General features: G+C 41.4%; 2 protein-coding genes across 3 annotated transcripts in view; one reads left to right on the forward strand and one right to left on the reverse strand.

The window, feature by feature from the left end:
• LOC106594383 (chitobiosyldiphosphodolichol beta-mannosyltransferase) overlaps positions 1 to 14,128 on the reverse strand; it is a 32,172-nt gene extending 18,044 nt beyond the window's left edge. The window contains exons 1-11 of one of the 2 annotated variants that reach the window (XM_045715901.2): positions 13,821 to 14,128; positions 13,581 to 13,658; positions 12,810 to 12,913; positions 10,917 to 11,065; positions 9,864 to 9,953; positions 7,985 to 8,095; positions 6,839 to 6,960; positions 5,598 to 5,636; positions 2,985 to 3,044; positions 1,297 to 1,407; positions 528 to 642 (exon numbers count right to left, since the gene is read on the reverse strand). In XM_045715901.2, the coding sequence (XP_045571857.1) occupies positions 528 to 642; positions 1,297 to 1,407; positions 2,985 to 3,044; positions 5,598 to 5,636; positions 6,839 to 6,960; positions 7,985 to 8,095; positions 9,864 to 9,953; positions 10,917 to 11,065; positions 12,810 to 12,913; positions 13,581 to 13,658; positions 13,821 to 14,112 (1,271 nt within the window). In that variant the 5' untranslated portion in view covers positions 14,113 to 14,128. The remainder of the gene's footprint in view (positions 1 to 527; positions 643 to 1,296; positions 1,408 to 2,984; positions 3,045 to 5,597; positions 5,637 to 6,838; positions 6,961 to 7,984; positions 8,096 to 9,863; positions 9,954 to 10,916; positions 11,066 to 12,809; positions 12,914 to 13,580; positions 13,659 to 13,820) is intronic. The other variant, XM_045715902.2, reaches the window with a different exon arrangement.
• Positions 14,129 to 16,842: 2,714 nt separating this feature from the next.
• Positions 16,843 to 17,796, forward strand: part of LOC106601879 (UPF0764 protein C16orf89 homolog) — a 7,674-nt gene continuing 6,720 nt past the window's right edge. The window contains exons 1-2 of the mRNA XM_045715904.2: positions 16,843 to 17,150; positions 17,779 to 17,796. The exon at positions 17,779 to 17,796 is cut by the window's right edge and continues 135 nt beyond it. Of these exons, the coding sequence (XP_045571860.1) occupies positions 16,979 to 17,150; positions 17,779 to 17,796 (190 nt within the window). The 5' untranslated portion in view covers positions 16,843 to 16,978. The remainder of the gene's footprint in view (positions 17,151 to 17,778) is intronic.

Raw genomic sequence — 17,796 nt, forward strand, 5'->3', positions numbered from 1 at the left:
CCAGGGTTTAGAGTATTCCCTCAGCAGTAAAAGGTGACTGTTGACCCAGGGTTTAGAGTATTCCCTCAGCAGTAGGTGACTGTTGACCCAGGGTTTAGAGTATTCCCTCAGCAGTAGGTGACTGTTGACCCAGGGTTTAGAGTATTCCCTCAGCAGTAGGTGACTGTTGACCCAGGGTTTAGTGTGTTCCCTCAGCAGTAGGTGACTGTTGACCCAGGGTTTAGAGTATTCCCTCAGCAGTAGAAGGTGACTGTTGACCCAGGGTTTTGAGTGTTCCCTCAGCAGTAAAGGTGACTGTTGACCCAGGGTTTAGAGTATTCCCTCAGCAGTAGAAGGTGACTGTTGACCCAGGGTTTAGAGTATTCCCTCAGCAGTAGGTGACTGTTGACCCAGGGTTTAGAGTATTCCCTCAGCAGTAGGTGACTGTTGACCCAGGGTTTAGAGTATTCCCTCAGCAGTAAAGGTGACAGCACAGAGTGTGTGTGGGCATGGTGTTAGAAGATGCCTGTTAAAGAGTCCTGTCTCACCAGTAGAAGTGGATGGCACAGACAGGCAGACAGCAGCCAAACATGTCCACCACCTTCATAGGCAGGTCCAGACCACTAGACGACTTATGGAGACAAACACCCAGATCTGCTGAGCCTGGGACAGGGAGAACATTCAGAACATCAGTACAGACACACAGCCTGGGACAGGAAGAACATTCAGAACATCAGTACACACACACAGCCTGGGACAGGAAGAACATACAGAACATCAGTACAGACACACAGCCTGGGACAGGAAGAACATTCAGAACATCAGTACAGACACACAGCCTGGGACAGGAAGAACATACAGAGCATCAGTACAGACACACAGCCTGGGACAGGAAGAACATTCAGAACATCAGTACACACACACAGCCTGGGACAGGAAGAACATACAGAGCATCAGTACAGACACACAGCCTGGGACAGGAAGAACATTCAGAACATCAGTACAGACACACAGCCTGGGACAGGAAGAACATTCAGAACATCAGTACACACACACAGCCTGGGACAGGAAGAACATACAGAACATCAGTACAGAACGACAGATCTGCTGAGCCTGGGACAGGGAGAACATACAGAGCATCAGTACAGAACAACAGACAGACAGACAGACAGACAGACAGACAGACAGACAGACAGACAGACAGACAGACAGACAGACAGACAGACAGACAGACAGACAGACAGACAGACAGACAGACAGACAGACAGACAGACAGACAGAGATCTGCTGAGCCTGGGACAGGGAGACCACACTAACCTAGCAGAACAGGGTAGTCCTCTGCCTCCAGCCATGGAGTACAGATCTTCACATGCTCAAAGCTCAGGGTGTCTATCAGCTTCCTGTAGTGGTCCTTCTGAGGACCCTTACCTGGTCTCACACACACAGGGAATTGAAACAATACGTATCTAGGGTTAACAGTATAGGACCGACAAGAACTGTAAAGGTTTTTCTCACTTGGTTTAATCTAGCAACAACAGGTTACTTGATAATGGCATTTTTTTTGTGAGGCTTCTCAATCAAATCACATTTATTCATAAGGCCCCTTTTTACATCAGCATTTGACGCAAACGCTGCGTTTACACAGGCAGCCCAACTCTGATATCTTGCCCAATTATTGGCAAAAGACTTGATCTTTTACTGTAATCCGGCCTAGACCACACAGACCTGCAGCAGTATACTGTCAACACTATAGTTACCTGTGACCACACAGACCTGCAGCAGTATACTGTCAACACTATAGTTACCTGTGACCACACAGACCTGCAGCAGTATACTGTCAACACTATAGTTACCTGTGACCACACAGACCTGCAGCAGTATACTGTCAACACTATAGTTACCTGTGACCACACAGACCTGCAGCAGTATACTGTCAACACTATAGTTACCTGTGACCACACAGACCTGCAGCAGTATACTGTCAACACTATAGTTACCTGTGACCACACAGACCTGCAGCAGTATACTGTCAACACTATAGTTACCTGTGACCACACAGACCTGCAGCAGTATACTGTCAACACTATAGTTACCTGTGACCACACAGACCTGCAGCAGTATACTGTCAACACTATAGTTACCTGTGACCACACAGACCTGCAGCAGTATACTGTCAACACTATAGTTACCTGTGACCACACAGACCTGCAGCAGTATACTGTCAACACTATAGTTACCTGTGACCACACAGACCTGCAGCAGTATACTGTCAACACTATAGTTACCTGTGACCACACAGACCTGCAGCAGTATACTGTCAACACTATAGTTACCTGTGACCACACAGACCTGCAGCAGTATACTGTCAACACTATAGTTACCTGTGACCACACAGACCTGCAGCAGTATACTGTCAACACTATAGTTACCTGTGACCACACAGACCTGCAGCAGTATACTGTCAACACTATAGTTACCTGTGACCACACAGACCTGCAGCAGTATACTGTCAACACTATAGTTACCTGTGACCACACAGACCTGCAGCAGTATACTGTCAACACTATAGTTACCTGTGACCACACAGACCTGCAGCAGTATACTGTCAACACTATAGTTACCTGTGACCACACAGACCTGCAGCAGTATACTGTCAACACTATAGTTACCTGTGACCACACAGACCTGCAGCAGTATACTGTCAACACTATAGTTACCTGTGACCACACAGACCTGCAGCAGTATACTGTCAACACTATAGTTACCTGTGACCACACAGACTGGCAGCAGTATACTGTCAACACTATAGTTACCTGTGACCACACAGACCTGCAGCAGTATACTGTCAACACTATAGTTACCTGTGACCACACAGACCTGCAGCAGTATACTGTCAACACTATAGTTACCTGTGACCACACAGACTGGCAGCAGTATACTGTCAACACTATAGTTACCTGTGACCACACAGACTGGCAGCAGTATACTGTCAACACTATAATTACCTGTGATGACACAGACCAGCGAGGGAAGAGAGGCTCCTGCTTTCACAAACCCCTCGTAGTCTGGTAGAGAAAACACACAAGGTTAATTCAAGGGCTTGTATCCCAAACATCACCCTACTCACTATGTAGTGCACTACCTTTTGACCAGAGCCCCATGGGCCCTAAGAGGCTTCTCTTTTAGAATCACTGATTAGACATGATGGATTGTAATTAAGAATGATTAGACAGGTGAATTATAGTCACTGATTAGACATGATGGATTCTAATTAAGAATGATTAGACAGGTGAATTATAGTCACTGATTAGACATGATGGATTCTAATTAAGAATATTTAGACAGGTGAATTATAGTCACTGATTAGACATGATGGATTCTAATTAAGAATGATTAGACAGGTGAATTATAGTCACTGATTAGACATGATGGATTCTAATTAAGAATGATTAGACAGGTGAATTATAGTCACTGATTAGACATGATGGATTCTAATTAAGAATGATTAGACAGGTGAATTATAGTCACTGATTAGACATGATGGATTCTAATTAAGAATGATTAGACAGGTGAATTATAGTCACTGATTAGACATGATGGATTCTAATTAAGAATGATTAGACAGGTGAATTATAGTCACTGATTAGACATGATGGATTCTAATTAAGACTGATTAGACAGGTGAATTATAGTCACTGATTAGACATGATGGATTCTAATTAAGAATGATTAGACAGGTGAATTATAGTCACTGATTAGACATGATGGATTCTAATTAAGACTGATTAGACAGGTGAATTATAGTCACTGATTAGACATGATGGATTCTAATTAAGACTGATTAGAAAGGTGAATTATAGTCACTGATTAGACATGATGGATTCTAATTAAGAATGATTAGAGAGGTGAATTATAGTCACTGATTAGACATGATGGATTCTAATTAAGAATGATTAGACAGGTGAATTATAGTCACTGATTAGACATGATTTATTCTAATTAAGAATGATTAGAGAGGTGAATTATAGTCACTGATTAGACATGATTTATTCTAATTAAGAATGATTAGAGAGGTGATTTATAGTCACTGATTAGACATGATGCATTCTAATTAAGAATGATTAGACAGGTGAATTATAGTCACTGATTAGACATGATGGATTCTAATTAAGAATGATTAGACAGGTGAATTATAGTCACTGATTAGACATGATTTATTCTAATTAAGAATGATTAGACAGGTGAATTATAGTCACTGATTAGACATGATTTATTCTAATTAAGAATGATTAGACAGGTGAATTAGTCACTGATTAGACATGATTTATTCTAATTAAGAATGATTAGACAGGTGAATTATAGTCACTGATTAGACATGATTGATTCTAATTAAGAATGATTAGACAGGTGAATTATAGTCACTGATTAGACATGATGGATTCTAATTAAGAATGATTAGACAGGTGAATTATAGTCACTGATTAGACATGATGGATTCTAATTAAGAATGATTAGACAGGTGAATTATAGTCACTGATTAGACATGATTTATTCTAATTAAGAATGATTAGACAGGTGAATTATAGTCACTGATTAGACATGATGGATTCTAATTAAGAATGATTAGACAGGTGAATTATAGTCACTGATTAGACATGATGGATTCTAATTAAGAATGATTAGACAGGTGAATTATAGTCACTGATTAGACATGATGGATTCTAATTAAGAATGATTAGACAGGTGAATTATAGTCACTGATTAGACATGATGGATTCTAATTAAGACTGATTAGACAGGTGAATTATAGTCACTGATTAGACATGATGGATTCTAATTAAGACTGATTAGACAGGTGAATTATAGTCACTGATTAGACATGATGGATTCTAATTAAGAATGATTAGACAGGTGAATTATAGTCACTGATTAGACATGATGGATTCTAATTAAGAATGATTAGAGAGGTGAATTATAGTCACTGATTAGACATGATGGATTCTAATTAAGAATGATTAGACAGGTGAATTATAGTCACTGATTAGACATGATGGATTCTAATTAAGAATGATTAGACAGGTGAATTATAGTCACTGATTAGACATGATGGATTCTAATTAAGAATGATTAGACAGGTGAATTATAGTCACTGATTAGACATGATGGATTCTAATTAAGAATGATTAGAGAGGTGAATTATAGTCACTGATTAGACATGATGGATTCTAATTAACAATGATTAGACAGGTGAATTATAGTCACTGATTAGACATGATTGATTCTAATTAAGAATGATTAGAGAGGTGAATTCCAGTGCTCCACCACATGGCTTTCATCTGTCAAGTCTTTTCTACTCAGAGATCGCTTCAAAGAAGGAAGCAAGGAAAGATGGATGGGAGGAAGGAAGGAAGGTAGGAAGGATGGATGGGAGGAAAGATGGGTGGGAGGAAGGATGGATGGGAGGAAAGATGGGTGGGAGGAAGGATGGATGGGAGGAAGGAAAGATGGATGGGAGGAAGGAAAGATGGATGGGAGGAAGGAAGGGAGGAAGGATAGATGGAGGGAGGAAGGAAGGATACTCTTTAAAATGGGGCCCAACTGCAGATGATAATGATTACCTTCCAGAGCCTTCAGCAGAATGGAGAAGTCCTCATCCTCTGTTGAACACAGACAGGGGAAACAGTGAGAGACCCTAACAAGTATTTACACCTGACAGCTGTGTGTACTTACATTGTACACATGTCGACTAAACACAGAGACAGGATTGTATTTTATGTACAACACAGAAAACCTCTAGTCTGATCCCCATCCTGACCTGACTCCAAACAGAATGTAATCCCCATCATGACCTGACTCCAAACAGAATGTAATCCCCATCATGACCTGACTCCAAACAGAATGTAATCCCCATCATGACCTGACTCCAAACAGAATGTAATCCCCATCATGACCTGACTCCAAACAGAATGTAATCCCCATCATGACCTGACTCCAAACAGAATGTAATCCCCATCATGACCTGACTCCAAACAGAATGTAATCCCCATCATGACCTGACTCCAAACAGAATGTAATCTGGCTCTAGTCTGATCCTCATCCTGACCTGACTCCAAACAGAATGTAATCTGGCTCTAGTCTGATCCCCATCATGACCTGACTCCAAACAGAATGTAATCTGGCTCTAGTCTGATCCTCATCCTGACCTGACTCCAAACAGAATGTAATCTGGCTCTAGTCTGATCCTCATCCTGACCTGACTCCAAACAGAATGTAATCTGGCTCTAGTCTGATCCTCATCCTGACCTGACTCCAAACAGAATGTAATCTGGCTCTAGTCTGATCCTCATCCTGACCTGACTCCAAACAGAATGTAATCTGGCTCTAGTCTGATCCTCATCCTGACCTGACTCCAAACAGAATGTAATCTGGCTCTAGTCTGATCCTCATCCTGACCTGACTCCAAACAGAATGTAATCTGGCTCTAGTCTGATCCCCATCATGACCTGACTCCAAACAGAATGTAATCTGGCTCTAGTCTGATCCTCATCCTGACCTGACTCCAAACAGAATGTAATCTGGCTCTAGTCTGATCCTCATCCTGACCTGACTCCAAACAGAATGTAAACTCACGCGATCAGGATGTTTGGATGAGGCTAAAACTGCTCTCGAGGTAAGAAAAACAATTAAGATTGGGGTAAAAATCCAGAAAAACTTTCCATCTAAACAGAATAAAATGCAGAGTCTCCTGGTGCTTACGAAATGGCACCCTATTCCCTATGTATTGTACAACTTTTGACCAGAGCCCTATGGAGAATAGGGTGCCATTTGGGACATCAAACTGTGCCTGTGGGATACTGACCAGACCAGCTGGTGCTGCTGATCAGTAGGGCAGGTCGACCTGAGGTCAAGGTCACAGAAAGGTCACTGGGGTCACGACCTGTAAACGCTGTTCTCTCTGTCTCACCACCAGGGCGCTCACCACTGTAACAGACACAGTGGTTATAACATGTGTTATAACATGTCTATGATAGTGTAATATATATTTTTTATGATAGTTCTTTATCTTTCCAATGTAAACAGAAATACAGTGGTTATAACATCTGCTATGACATGTCTAAGATAATGTAATATATTTTATGATAGTTCTTCATCTCTCCAATATAAACAGAAACTCAGTGATTATAACATGTGTTATGTCATGTCTGTTAAATGTATTTGATAGAGTAATGACATTATAACTGTTCCTTATACTGTCAAAAGGCAAAGAAAGCAGCCCAAGACTGGCAAAGTTAATACCTGTAGTACAGGCCGTGTTCCTCCAGGAACTAAGAGGATAACTGTAGTACAGGCCCTGTGTTCCTCCAGGAACTAAGAGGATAACTGTAGTACAGGCCCTGTGTTCCTCCAGGAACTAAGAGGATAACTGTAGTACAGGCCCTGTGTTCCTCCAGGAACTAAGAGGATAACTGTAGTACAGGCCCTGTGTTCCTCCAGGAACAGTTATAATGTCATTACTCTATCAAATAAATTTAACAGACATGACATATCCCTCAGTTCCAGGTCTGGTGAGTCTAGTAGTCTGTTCTTGAGACTGGTCAAGACTGTCCCTCACTAAAGTTATCCTCTTAGTTCCTGGAGGAACGCAGGGCCTGTACTAAAGTTATCCTCTCTTCTCCTGTACTACAACAGACTATACTAGACTCACCAGACCTGGAACTGAGGGATAGTCTTGTCCAGCCTCAACAACAGACTATACTAGACTCACCAGACCTGGAACTGAGGGATAGTCTTGTCCAGCCTCAACAACAGACTATACTAGACTCACCAGACCTGGAACTGAGGGATAGTCTTGTCCAGCCTCAACAACAGACTATACTAGACTCACCAGACCTGGAACTGAGGGATAGTCTTGTCCAGCCTCAACAACAGACTATACTAGACTCACCAGACCTGGAACTGAGGGATAGTCTTTGCCAGCCTCAACAACAGACTACACTAGACTCACCAGACCTGGAACTGAGGGATAGTCTTTGCCAGCCTCATGAACAGCTGGTGCTTTAGGTCTACTGAAGTCTCCTTGAAGATAGCAGGTGGCTTGTCATACAATGTGGTCGCCCTATAGGAGGAGAATAAGGCAGGTGGCTTGTCATACAATGTGGTCACCCTATAGGAGGAGAATAAGGCAGGTGGCTTGTCATACAATGTGGTCGCCCTATAGGAGGAGAATAAGGCAGGTGGCTTGTCATACAATGTGGTCGCCCTATAGGAGGAGAATAAGGCAGGTGGCTTGTCATACAATGTGGTCACCCTATAGGAGGAGAATAAGGCAGGTGGCTTGTCATACAATGTGGTCACCCTATAGGTGGAGAATAAGACAGGTGGCTTGTCATACAATGTGGTCGCCCTATAGGAGGAGAATAAGGCAGGTGGCTTGTCATACAATGTGGTCGCCCTATAGGAGGACAATAAGGCAGGTGGCTTGTCATACAATGTGGTCGCCCTATAGGAGGAGAATAAGGCAGGTGGCTTGTCATACAATGTGGTCGCCCTATAGGAGGAGAATAAGGCAGGTGGCTTGTCATACAATGTGGTCGCCCTATAGGAGGAGAATAAGGCAGGTGGCTTGTCATACAATGTGGTCGCCCTGTAGGAGGAGAATAAGACAATAAGTCATGACAATAGTAGTCAACCATCTTCTCTTTCTGTTACCTGTAAAACCAATCACCTGGGAAAGACCACTACTACTTACAGACAAGATAGCTGTAGACAGACAATAGTTTGATCTTGCAAAGGAAACCATTGTCATGTAGGCCTACACTTTAGATATGTCTCCACATCCTGTCATGTTTGTAGACGTGTCTCCACATCCTGTCATGTCTGTAGGCGTGTCTCCACATCCTGTCATGATATGTGTCCACATCCTGTCATGACATTGGATGTGTCTCCACATCCTGTCATTACATGTGTCTCCACATCCTGTCATGTCTGTAGATATGTCTCCCCATCCTGTCAATAGATGTCTCCACATCCTGTCATGTCTGTAGATATGACTCCACATCCTGTCATGTCTGTAGATATGACTCCACATCCTGTCATGTCTGTAGATATGACTCCACATCCTGTCATGTCTGTAGATATGACTCCACATCCTGTCATGTCTGTAGATATGACTCCACATCCTGTCATGTCTGTAGATATGACTCCACATCCTGTCATGTCTGTAGATATGACTCCACATCCTGTCATGTCTGTAGATATGACTCCACATCCTGTCATGTCTGTAGATATGACTCCACATCCTGTCGTGTCTGTAGATATGACTCCACATCCTGTCATGTCTGTAGATATGACTCCACATCCTGTCATGTCTGTAGGTAGAATGGGTCTTTCAAAGTATTACAGCCGGTCCCAAGCCCCTCCCCTAACCCAGAAATGTAAAGTGGAAGCAGTATGGAGGCAGGTTTGCCACTACACTGCTTATACCTGTCCAGACATGTCATGGCCAAGGGTTTAGTCATGGCCAAGGGTTTAGTCATGGCCAAGGGGAAGAGATAGGGATAGGAGGGATAGATTCAGACTCCCCACTGCATCGGTCTGTCCCACCCTCCGTCCGTCTATCTGTCTCTGTCTGTCTGTCCCTCCCTCCGTCCGTCTATCTATCTATCTCTCCTTGTCTATCTGTCCCTCCGTCCGTCTATCTGTCCCTCCCTCCGTCCGTCTATCTGTGTCTGTCTGTACGTTTGTTGTTTGGTGTATGTCCGTCCGTCTATCTGTGTCTGTCGTTCCGTCTGTCTATTGAGGTCTGTCTGTATGTCCGTCGTCTATCTATCTACGGATGGATGGATTGATTGACAGACGGATGTTGAAAGTAAAACAATCCTTACTCGATGTTCCAGTTGTTCTGAAGGTCTTCCTTCATAGCGTTGGTGACACAAAGGTTATGGCTGGAGAATCGCCCAAACAACTGCTCATACCTGCCAGAGACAGGACAGGGGACAAGAACATGGGTCCTATTCATTAACGCACACCGTAGCAAAACAGTCTGCAACAATTTCTTGGATAAATTCAGGTAGGTCCCTCCCTGATCTGCCCGTTTGGTTCCTACTGAAGAAGACCATGTTCATGCAAAGCTGTAGATACACAGTGCATTCAGAAAGTATTCAGACCCCTTGACTTTTTCCACATTTGTTACAGAGATGGTTGTCCTTCTGGAAGGTTCTCCCATCTCCACAGAGGAACTCTGGAGCTCTGTCAGAGTGACCATCAGGTTCTTGGTCACCTCCATGACCAGGGCCCTTCTCCCCCGATTTCTCAGTTTGGCTGGGCGGACAGCTCTAGGAAGAGTCTTGGTGGTTCCAAACTTCTTCCACTAAAGAATGATGTAGGCCACTGTGTTCTTGGGGACCTACAATGCTGCAGACATGGTACCCTTCCCCAGATCTGTGCCTCGACACAATTCTGTCTCAGAGCTCTACGGACATGCTTTGACCTCATGGCTTGGTTTTTGCTCTGACATGCACTGTCAACTTTTGGACCTTATACAGACAGGTGAGTGCCTTTCCAAATCATGTCCAATCAATTGAATTTACCACAGGTGGAGTCCAATCAAGTTGTAGAAACATCTCAAGGATGATCAATGGAAACAGGATGCACCTGAGCTCAATTTCATGTCTCATAGCAAAGGGGCTAAATACTTATGTAAATACGTTTTGTTTGTTTGTACATTTGCAACATTTTCAAAAAAAACAGTTTTTGCTTTGTCATTATGGGGTATTGTGTGTAGATTGATGCGGATTTTTGTTTATTTAATCCATTTTAGAATAAGGCTATAAATTAACAAAATGTGGAAAAAGGGAAGGGGTCTGAATACTTTCCGAACGCACTGTATATAGGGAATAGGGATCTATTTGGGACTCAGCCATGGTGATGTTACTGACCACTGTGCCAGCCTGACGATGGGGTGGTCCGGGCCGTGTGAGAGGGCCATGATGGTGTAGCCGTAGTTGTGCCAATCAATGATGAACCTGGTTCCTCTCAGACCACACACCAGCCATGTCACCACTATACTGGGCAGTCCTGGAGGATTCTGGGGGAGGAAGAGGTCAATAACACACCAGCCATGTCACCACTATACTGGGCAGTCCTGGAGGATTCTGGGGGAGGAAGAGGTCAATAACACACCAGCCATGTCACCACTATACTGGGCAGTCCTGGAGGATTCTGGGGGAGGAAGAGGTCAATAACACACCAGCCATGTCACCACTATACTGGGCAGTCCTGGAGGATTCTGGGGGAGGAAGAGGTCAATAACACACCAGCCATGTCACCACTATACTGGGCAGTCCTGGAGGATTCTGGGGGAGGAAGAGGTCAATAACACACCAGCCATGTCACCACTATACTGGGCAGTCCTGGAGGATTCTGGGGGAGGAAGAGGTCAATAACACACCAGCCATGTCACCACTATACTGGGCAGTCCTGGAGGATTCTGGGGGAGGAAGAGGTCAATAACACACCAGCCATGTCACCACTATACTGGGCAGTCCTGGAGGATTCTGGGGGAGGAAGAGGTCAATAACACACCAGCCATGTCACCACTATACTGGGCAGTCCTGGAGGATTCTGGGGGAGGAAGAGGTCAATAACACACCAGCCATGTCACCACTATACTGGGCAGTCCTGGAGGATTCTGGGGGAGGAGGCAAGTACAACTGAACAGAATAGAATGAATAGAATAAGAATATAAGTAGAATATAATTTAAATAAGTAGGATAGAACACAATAGAACAGAATAGAATGACAGGTCAGGTCCTTAATAAACACTATTAAAACCAACATTAAATTCAACCTTTACTATAGCAAAACACATTAACAGCATCCTACCAGTTGTTTTATGGGGAAATCACAGCAGTATCTGTAGATATCTCAGGACACAAACAGCATCCTACCAGTTGTTTTATGGGGAAATCACAGCAGTATCTGTAGATGTCTCAGGACACAAACAGCATCCTACCAGTTGTTTTATGGGGAAATCACAGCAGTATCTGTAGATGTCTCAGGACACAAACAGCATCCTACCAGTTGTTTTATGGGGAAATCACAGCAGTATCTGTAGATGTCTCAGGACACAAACAGCATCTTACCAGTTGTTTTATGGGGAAATCACAGCAGTATCTGTAGATGTCTCAGGACACAAACAGCATCCTACCAGTTGTTTTATGGGGAAATCACAGCAGTATCTGTAGATGTCTCAGGACACAAACAGCATCCTACCAGTTTTTTTATGGGGAAATCACAGCAGTATCTGTAGATGTCTCAGGACACAAACAGCATCCTACCAGTTGTTTTATGGGGAAATCACAGCAGTATCTGTAGATTTCTCAGGACACAAACAGCATCCTACCAGTTGTTTTATGGGGAAATCACAGCAGTATCTGTAGATGTCTCAGGACAAACAGCATCCTACCAGTTGTTTTGGGGGAAATCACAGCAGTATCTGTAGATGTCTCAGGACATATGACATGATAGGTTAGAAAACAGAATAGAACAAAGTAGAACAGAATAGAATAAATGAAAGTTCACAGGTTCTTCTGCAAGTTCTTCCAGTCAATAAGTAGAAATGTTTACATTATGTTTATTGTATTGTAGTAGAAATACCTGCATGAGAACACACACACACACACACACACACAGCAGAGTGTATTGTAAAACTATTCCTGCATGAGAATATAGAACACACACACACAGCAGAGTGTATTGTTGAACTATTCCTGCATGAGAATATAGGACACACACACACACACACAGCAGAGTGTATTGTAGAACTATACCTGCATGAGAATATGGGACTGGACGTCAGTCTTCAATAACACCAGGAGAAGCTGCAGGGACTGGAGAATCACCTTGGTAACATAGCTCACCATCCTAGGACCCACTGGAAACAGACAGATGGATTCGTCTCAGTGCTCTGGTAGTGGCTCTCAGAAGCAGACTATATTATGGCATAGATTCAAGACCTAACTACTGTTATACAACCAGTGATTAGTCATTCTCATTGTTACAGTCTATCTAACCCATAGTATACACTAGACAACATACACATGGGCACATTTATACACTATATTATACACACATATATGTATATATATATTATTCACACACACACATATATATATATTTTTTTATTTTTTATTTTTTATTTATTACCAGTCAAAAGTTTGGACACACCTATTCATTAAAGGGTTTTTCTTTATTTTTACTATTTTCTACATTGTAGAATAATAGTGAAGACATCAAAACTATGAAATAACACATATGGATATATTTTAGCATTTGGTAATATGGCAGAAATATACTGTAATATGGTATAAATATACAGTAATATGGCATAAATATATGGTAATATGGTATACATAAATATATGGTAATATGGTATACATAAATATATGGTAACATGGTATAAATATACAGTAACATGGTATACATATACAGTAATATAGTATACATATACAGTAACTATATGGTATAACTATATGGTAATATGGCATAAATATACGGTCATGGTATGTGCTGTAAACTCATTTCCAGATCAGTTCCAGTACCTTGGAGTCCTTTAACTTCTGTGATTGGGATGATTGTGATCCTCTCATCTCCAATCACATCCTGATGAGGCTTGGTACCTGACAATAACCACAACATGTAGTCACAGTAGAGAATAGTCAGAAGGGCTAGAGTTGGCAAGAGCACAAACAAATCTGGGACCCGGCCAGCAGGGAGGCCACAAATGAAAGTATAGCGCCATGTTTATTTGTACATATAACACAATCAATCTATTCATTTACCAGGGAATCCAACAAACGTTACGCTGTAACCGTGTTTGCTGAGCGAAAGGGCATGGTACTGCATGCGAGGGCTGCGTCCGATATCCCCCAGAACCAGCACACATACACGCCGCTCCGTCAACGCATCTCTTCTCCGTAACTTCAGCAATAACTGGGTCACCAACACGGCAGTAACAGTAACGGAGACCAGTGTCCATCGTACATTTAAAGTGGTCAGGTAAAACCCTGCCAGTAATGTGAAACCTATCAGTGGAATTGTCGCCAGAGTCATAGATGCACTGGCATCCGCCATGTTTGTTGTGACTGCTGACGTGTCTCAGTGTGACGTAACGGGGAGGAGGGGTTCAACTGGGATTTAAAGGTACCGTGCACCTACAGTGTAATCATTAGAGCAAACATTTGTTCAACTAAAACGACAGTCTCTAATGCACAAATACAGGTACCTCCCTCCCCATTACGTTCCGGTCGCTTCCATTTAATACACGTTTTCCCATAGAATTGTATTTTACATTTTGGGACTCGTGCCGCGTTCAAAACAACTCGGAAACTGTGAATCTCCGACTTCAGTGCGTTCAAGACAACTTGGAACTCGTAAAAAAACGAGCTCTGACTGGTAAAATTCTATAGTTAATTGCAAAGAAGAACAATGTGTACATATTGCAGATAAATACTTTAAGAGAATGGAAGAATCAAATGTTTTATTATTTAAATATTGACAAAAATATGGCTACAGATACAAACACCATAACACAATCTGAAGTCATGTTGGGTTTTACAAGCATTGGAAACAACCAGTGGATGAAACCAATGGCAATTGATTATGAGAATAAATAACAAACAATATAAATAATAATTTAAATATTGAACAAATATGTATAAGTACTGATAGGGTGGCAACATGTGGGTATGAGCAAGTGTGGTGTCATTAACATTTGTCGAGTTTTATGTTGTTTTTTTTTACTAATCTTTTTCAATTTTGACTGTTGTGCAATAAGTCCTTGCCTAGTCATGCCGAGTATTGTGTATCTATGCATGTCTAAATGTTTAATTAATTGTAGGAAAACGAAATAAAATCATTTAAAAAAAAATAAGCGTTTTGCAACTGAATCGGCATAATGAATACGCCCTTGTTTGTTAGAGTGACTGGACCGGACCACTGGACACAGATTGATACAACAATGTTACAATGTATACTCTTAGAGTAAAATGTGCTGAATAAAACCAAAAAGGTTTCTGCGGCTGTCCCCATGGGAGAACCATTTGAAGAACCCTTTTTGGTTTCATGTAGAACCCTTTTGGTTCCAGGTAGAACCCTATTGGGTTCCATGTAAACCCCTTTCCCAAGAGGGTTGCACATGGAATCCAAAATGGGGACAGTCGAAGAACCTGTTTGAATACCTTTTTTCTAAAAGTGTAGCCTACCAGTGATGATTAATTACTGTAACTACAGAGATCCTATTAAACTACAGGTACTATGTAACTATATGACTGTAACTACGGAGATTCTATTAAACTACAGGTACTATGTAATTATATGACTGTAACTACAGAGATTCTATTAAACTACAGGTACTATGTAACTATATGACTGTAACTACAGAGATTCTATTAAACTACAGGTACTATGTAATTATATGACTGTAACTACAGAGATCCTATTAAACTACAGGTACTATGTAATTATATGACTGTAACTACGGAGATTCTATTAAACTACAGGTACTATGTAATTATATGACTGTAACTACAGAGATTCTATTAAACTACAGGTACTATGTAATTATATGACTGTAACTACAGAGATTCTATTAAACTACAGGTACTATGTAATTATATGACTGTAACTACGGAGATTCTATTAAACTACAGGTACTATGTAATTATATGACTGTAACTACGGAGATTCTATTAAACTACAGGTACTATGTAATTATATGACTGTAACTACGGAGATTCTATTAAACTACAGGTACTATGTAACTATATGACTGTAACTACAGAGATTCTATTAAACTACAGGTACTATGTAACTATATGAATGTAACTACAGAGATTCTATTAAACTACAGGTACTATGTAACTATATGACTGTAACTACAGAGATTCTATTAAACTACAGGTACTATGTAATTATATGACTGTAACTCCGGAAATTCTATTAAACTACAGGTACTATGTAATTATATGACTGTAACTACGGAGATTCTATTAAACTACAGGTACTATGTAACTATATGACTGTAACTACAGAGATTCTATTAAACTACAGGTACTATGTAATTATATGACTGTAACTACAGAGATTCTATTAAACTACAGGTATTATGTAATTATATGACTGTAACTACAGATATTCTATTAAACTACAGGTACTATGTAATTATATGACTGTAACTACAGAGATTCTATTAAACTACAGGTACTATGTAATTATATGACTGTAACTATGGAGATTCTATTAAACTACAGGTACTATGTAACTATATGACTGTAACTACAGAGATTCTATTAAACTACAGGTGCTATGTAACTATATGACTGTAACTACAGAGATTCTATTAAACTACAGGTACTATGTAATTATATGACTGTAACTACATGTAGCTATAAACCACAGACATTATCTATTCATTTCCCCTATCTGGTTTATGGTGTAGGCAAGGCTATTTGACAAAATAACTGTCTTGGTTTACACTATGAATGCCTGCACCCCTCTTCTCTGTCATCAAATTGATGACATTTATATAAACATTAATTTAATTAAATACGTCTGATGAGTGTCTACCAAAAGACACTCATCCTTGATACTCTCTCTCCACCCCCTCTCTCTCGCTCTTTCTCTTACACTTTCTATACCCCTCAATAATACCTTTATATTTTCCAATTCCATCACAGACAGATTAGAATGTGCTCTGGCTACTCCAGGAAGTTACAAAGCACTGAATGAAATGCAACTAGCACACATTGTATTAGCCTAATTAAATCAAATTGAATTCCCAGCTTCTCAATCGATCGAGCCACGTGACAGCTCGTTTTCGCCAAACATGCACATCACTCTTGCAAATCACTCTTGCAAATCAGGTATATGCGCTGCGTCAACCGTTTGGGGTTTAGCCTAGGGCGGCTATTGCTAGAATTTTAGTAGCCTATATCAGAACATGGCTAGGTTTGTAGTAGTGTTTTTTGTCCTTGTTTTCTCCGCCACCAATGCGGCGCATGAGGAGGTCATTGATGTGATTCTAGCCAGCCTCGCCAAAAGCGCATCGTTCCTGGAGCAAGAGCACGGTAACATCAACCTAGACGGAGTGGTCGGGTACATCATCCTGCAGGGTGAGTAGTATACCAGCGTCATTATTATCACTGCCGGTAGTATCATTCTATATGGAGAGGGACAAAATAACAGAACGGTCTGCACACTGTAGCATACACAGTGTATCATATATCCTCCTAATTACCACCTTTAATGAGGACGTTTCGATCCACAAGGATCTTCGTCAAGTCCAACGGAATACAAGTGCGCACATAGACTACCCAAATATCTGAGTAAATATACGGTATGTCGAGGAAACATCGATTATTTTCATACATGTCTGGACATTAAATTGTAGTCTATCTATGTGGTCGTTTGGTTAGGCTATTGCTGGCTCAGCATGTCAGCATGCACCAAATGCTTCCCGTTCCCGCTATTGCGGTGTCCCGCATGACAAGGCACAGTTCTTCAGGCTGCCTGATTGGCTATGTGGCGTCAGTGTCATGTTGATATGAAAGAAAACAGTAGAACATGTGATGATTTGTCGATATGGAATACAAACGTTTATGGTTGATCAAAGTTTGTTATTGTGTTGTTGTGGGTGTGTCAACATTGTAGATAGGAGAGCCAAATATGACTTAATTCACTTAATAATTACAAATGTCTTTGAAAACATCTCTTTCCATGTCCTTGTTCTCCGGGCCCCAGCGGAGTTGAAGGAAGCAG

This window comes from Salmo salar, chromosome 03, assembly GCF_965601325.2.
Source record: "Salmo salar chromosome 03, fSalSal1, whole genome shotgun sequence".
NCBI classification, from domain to species: domain Eukaryota; kingdom Metazoa; phylum Chordata; class Actinopteri; order Salmoniformes; family Salmonidae; genus Salmo; species Salmo salar.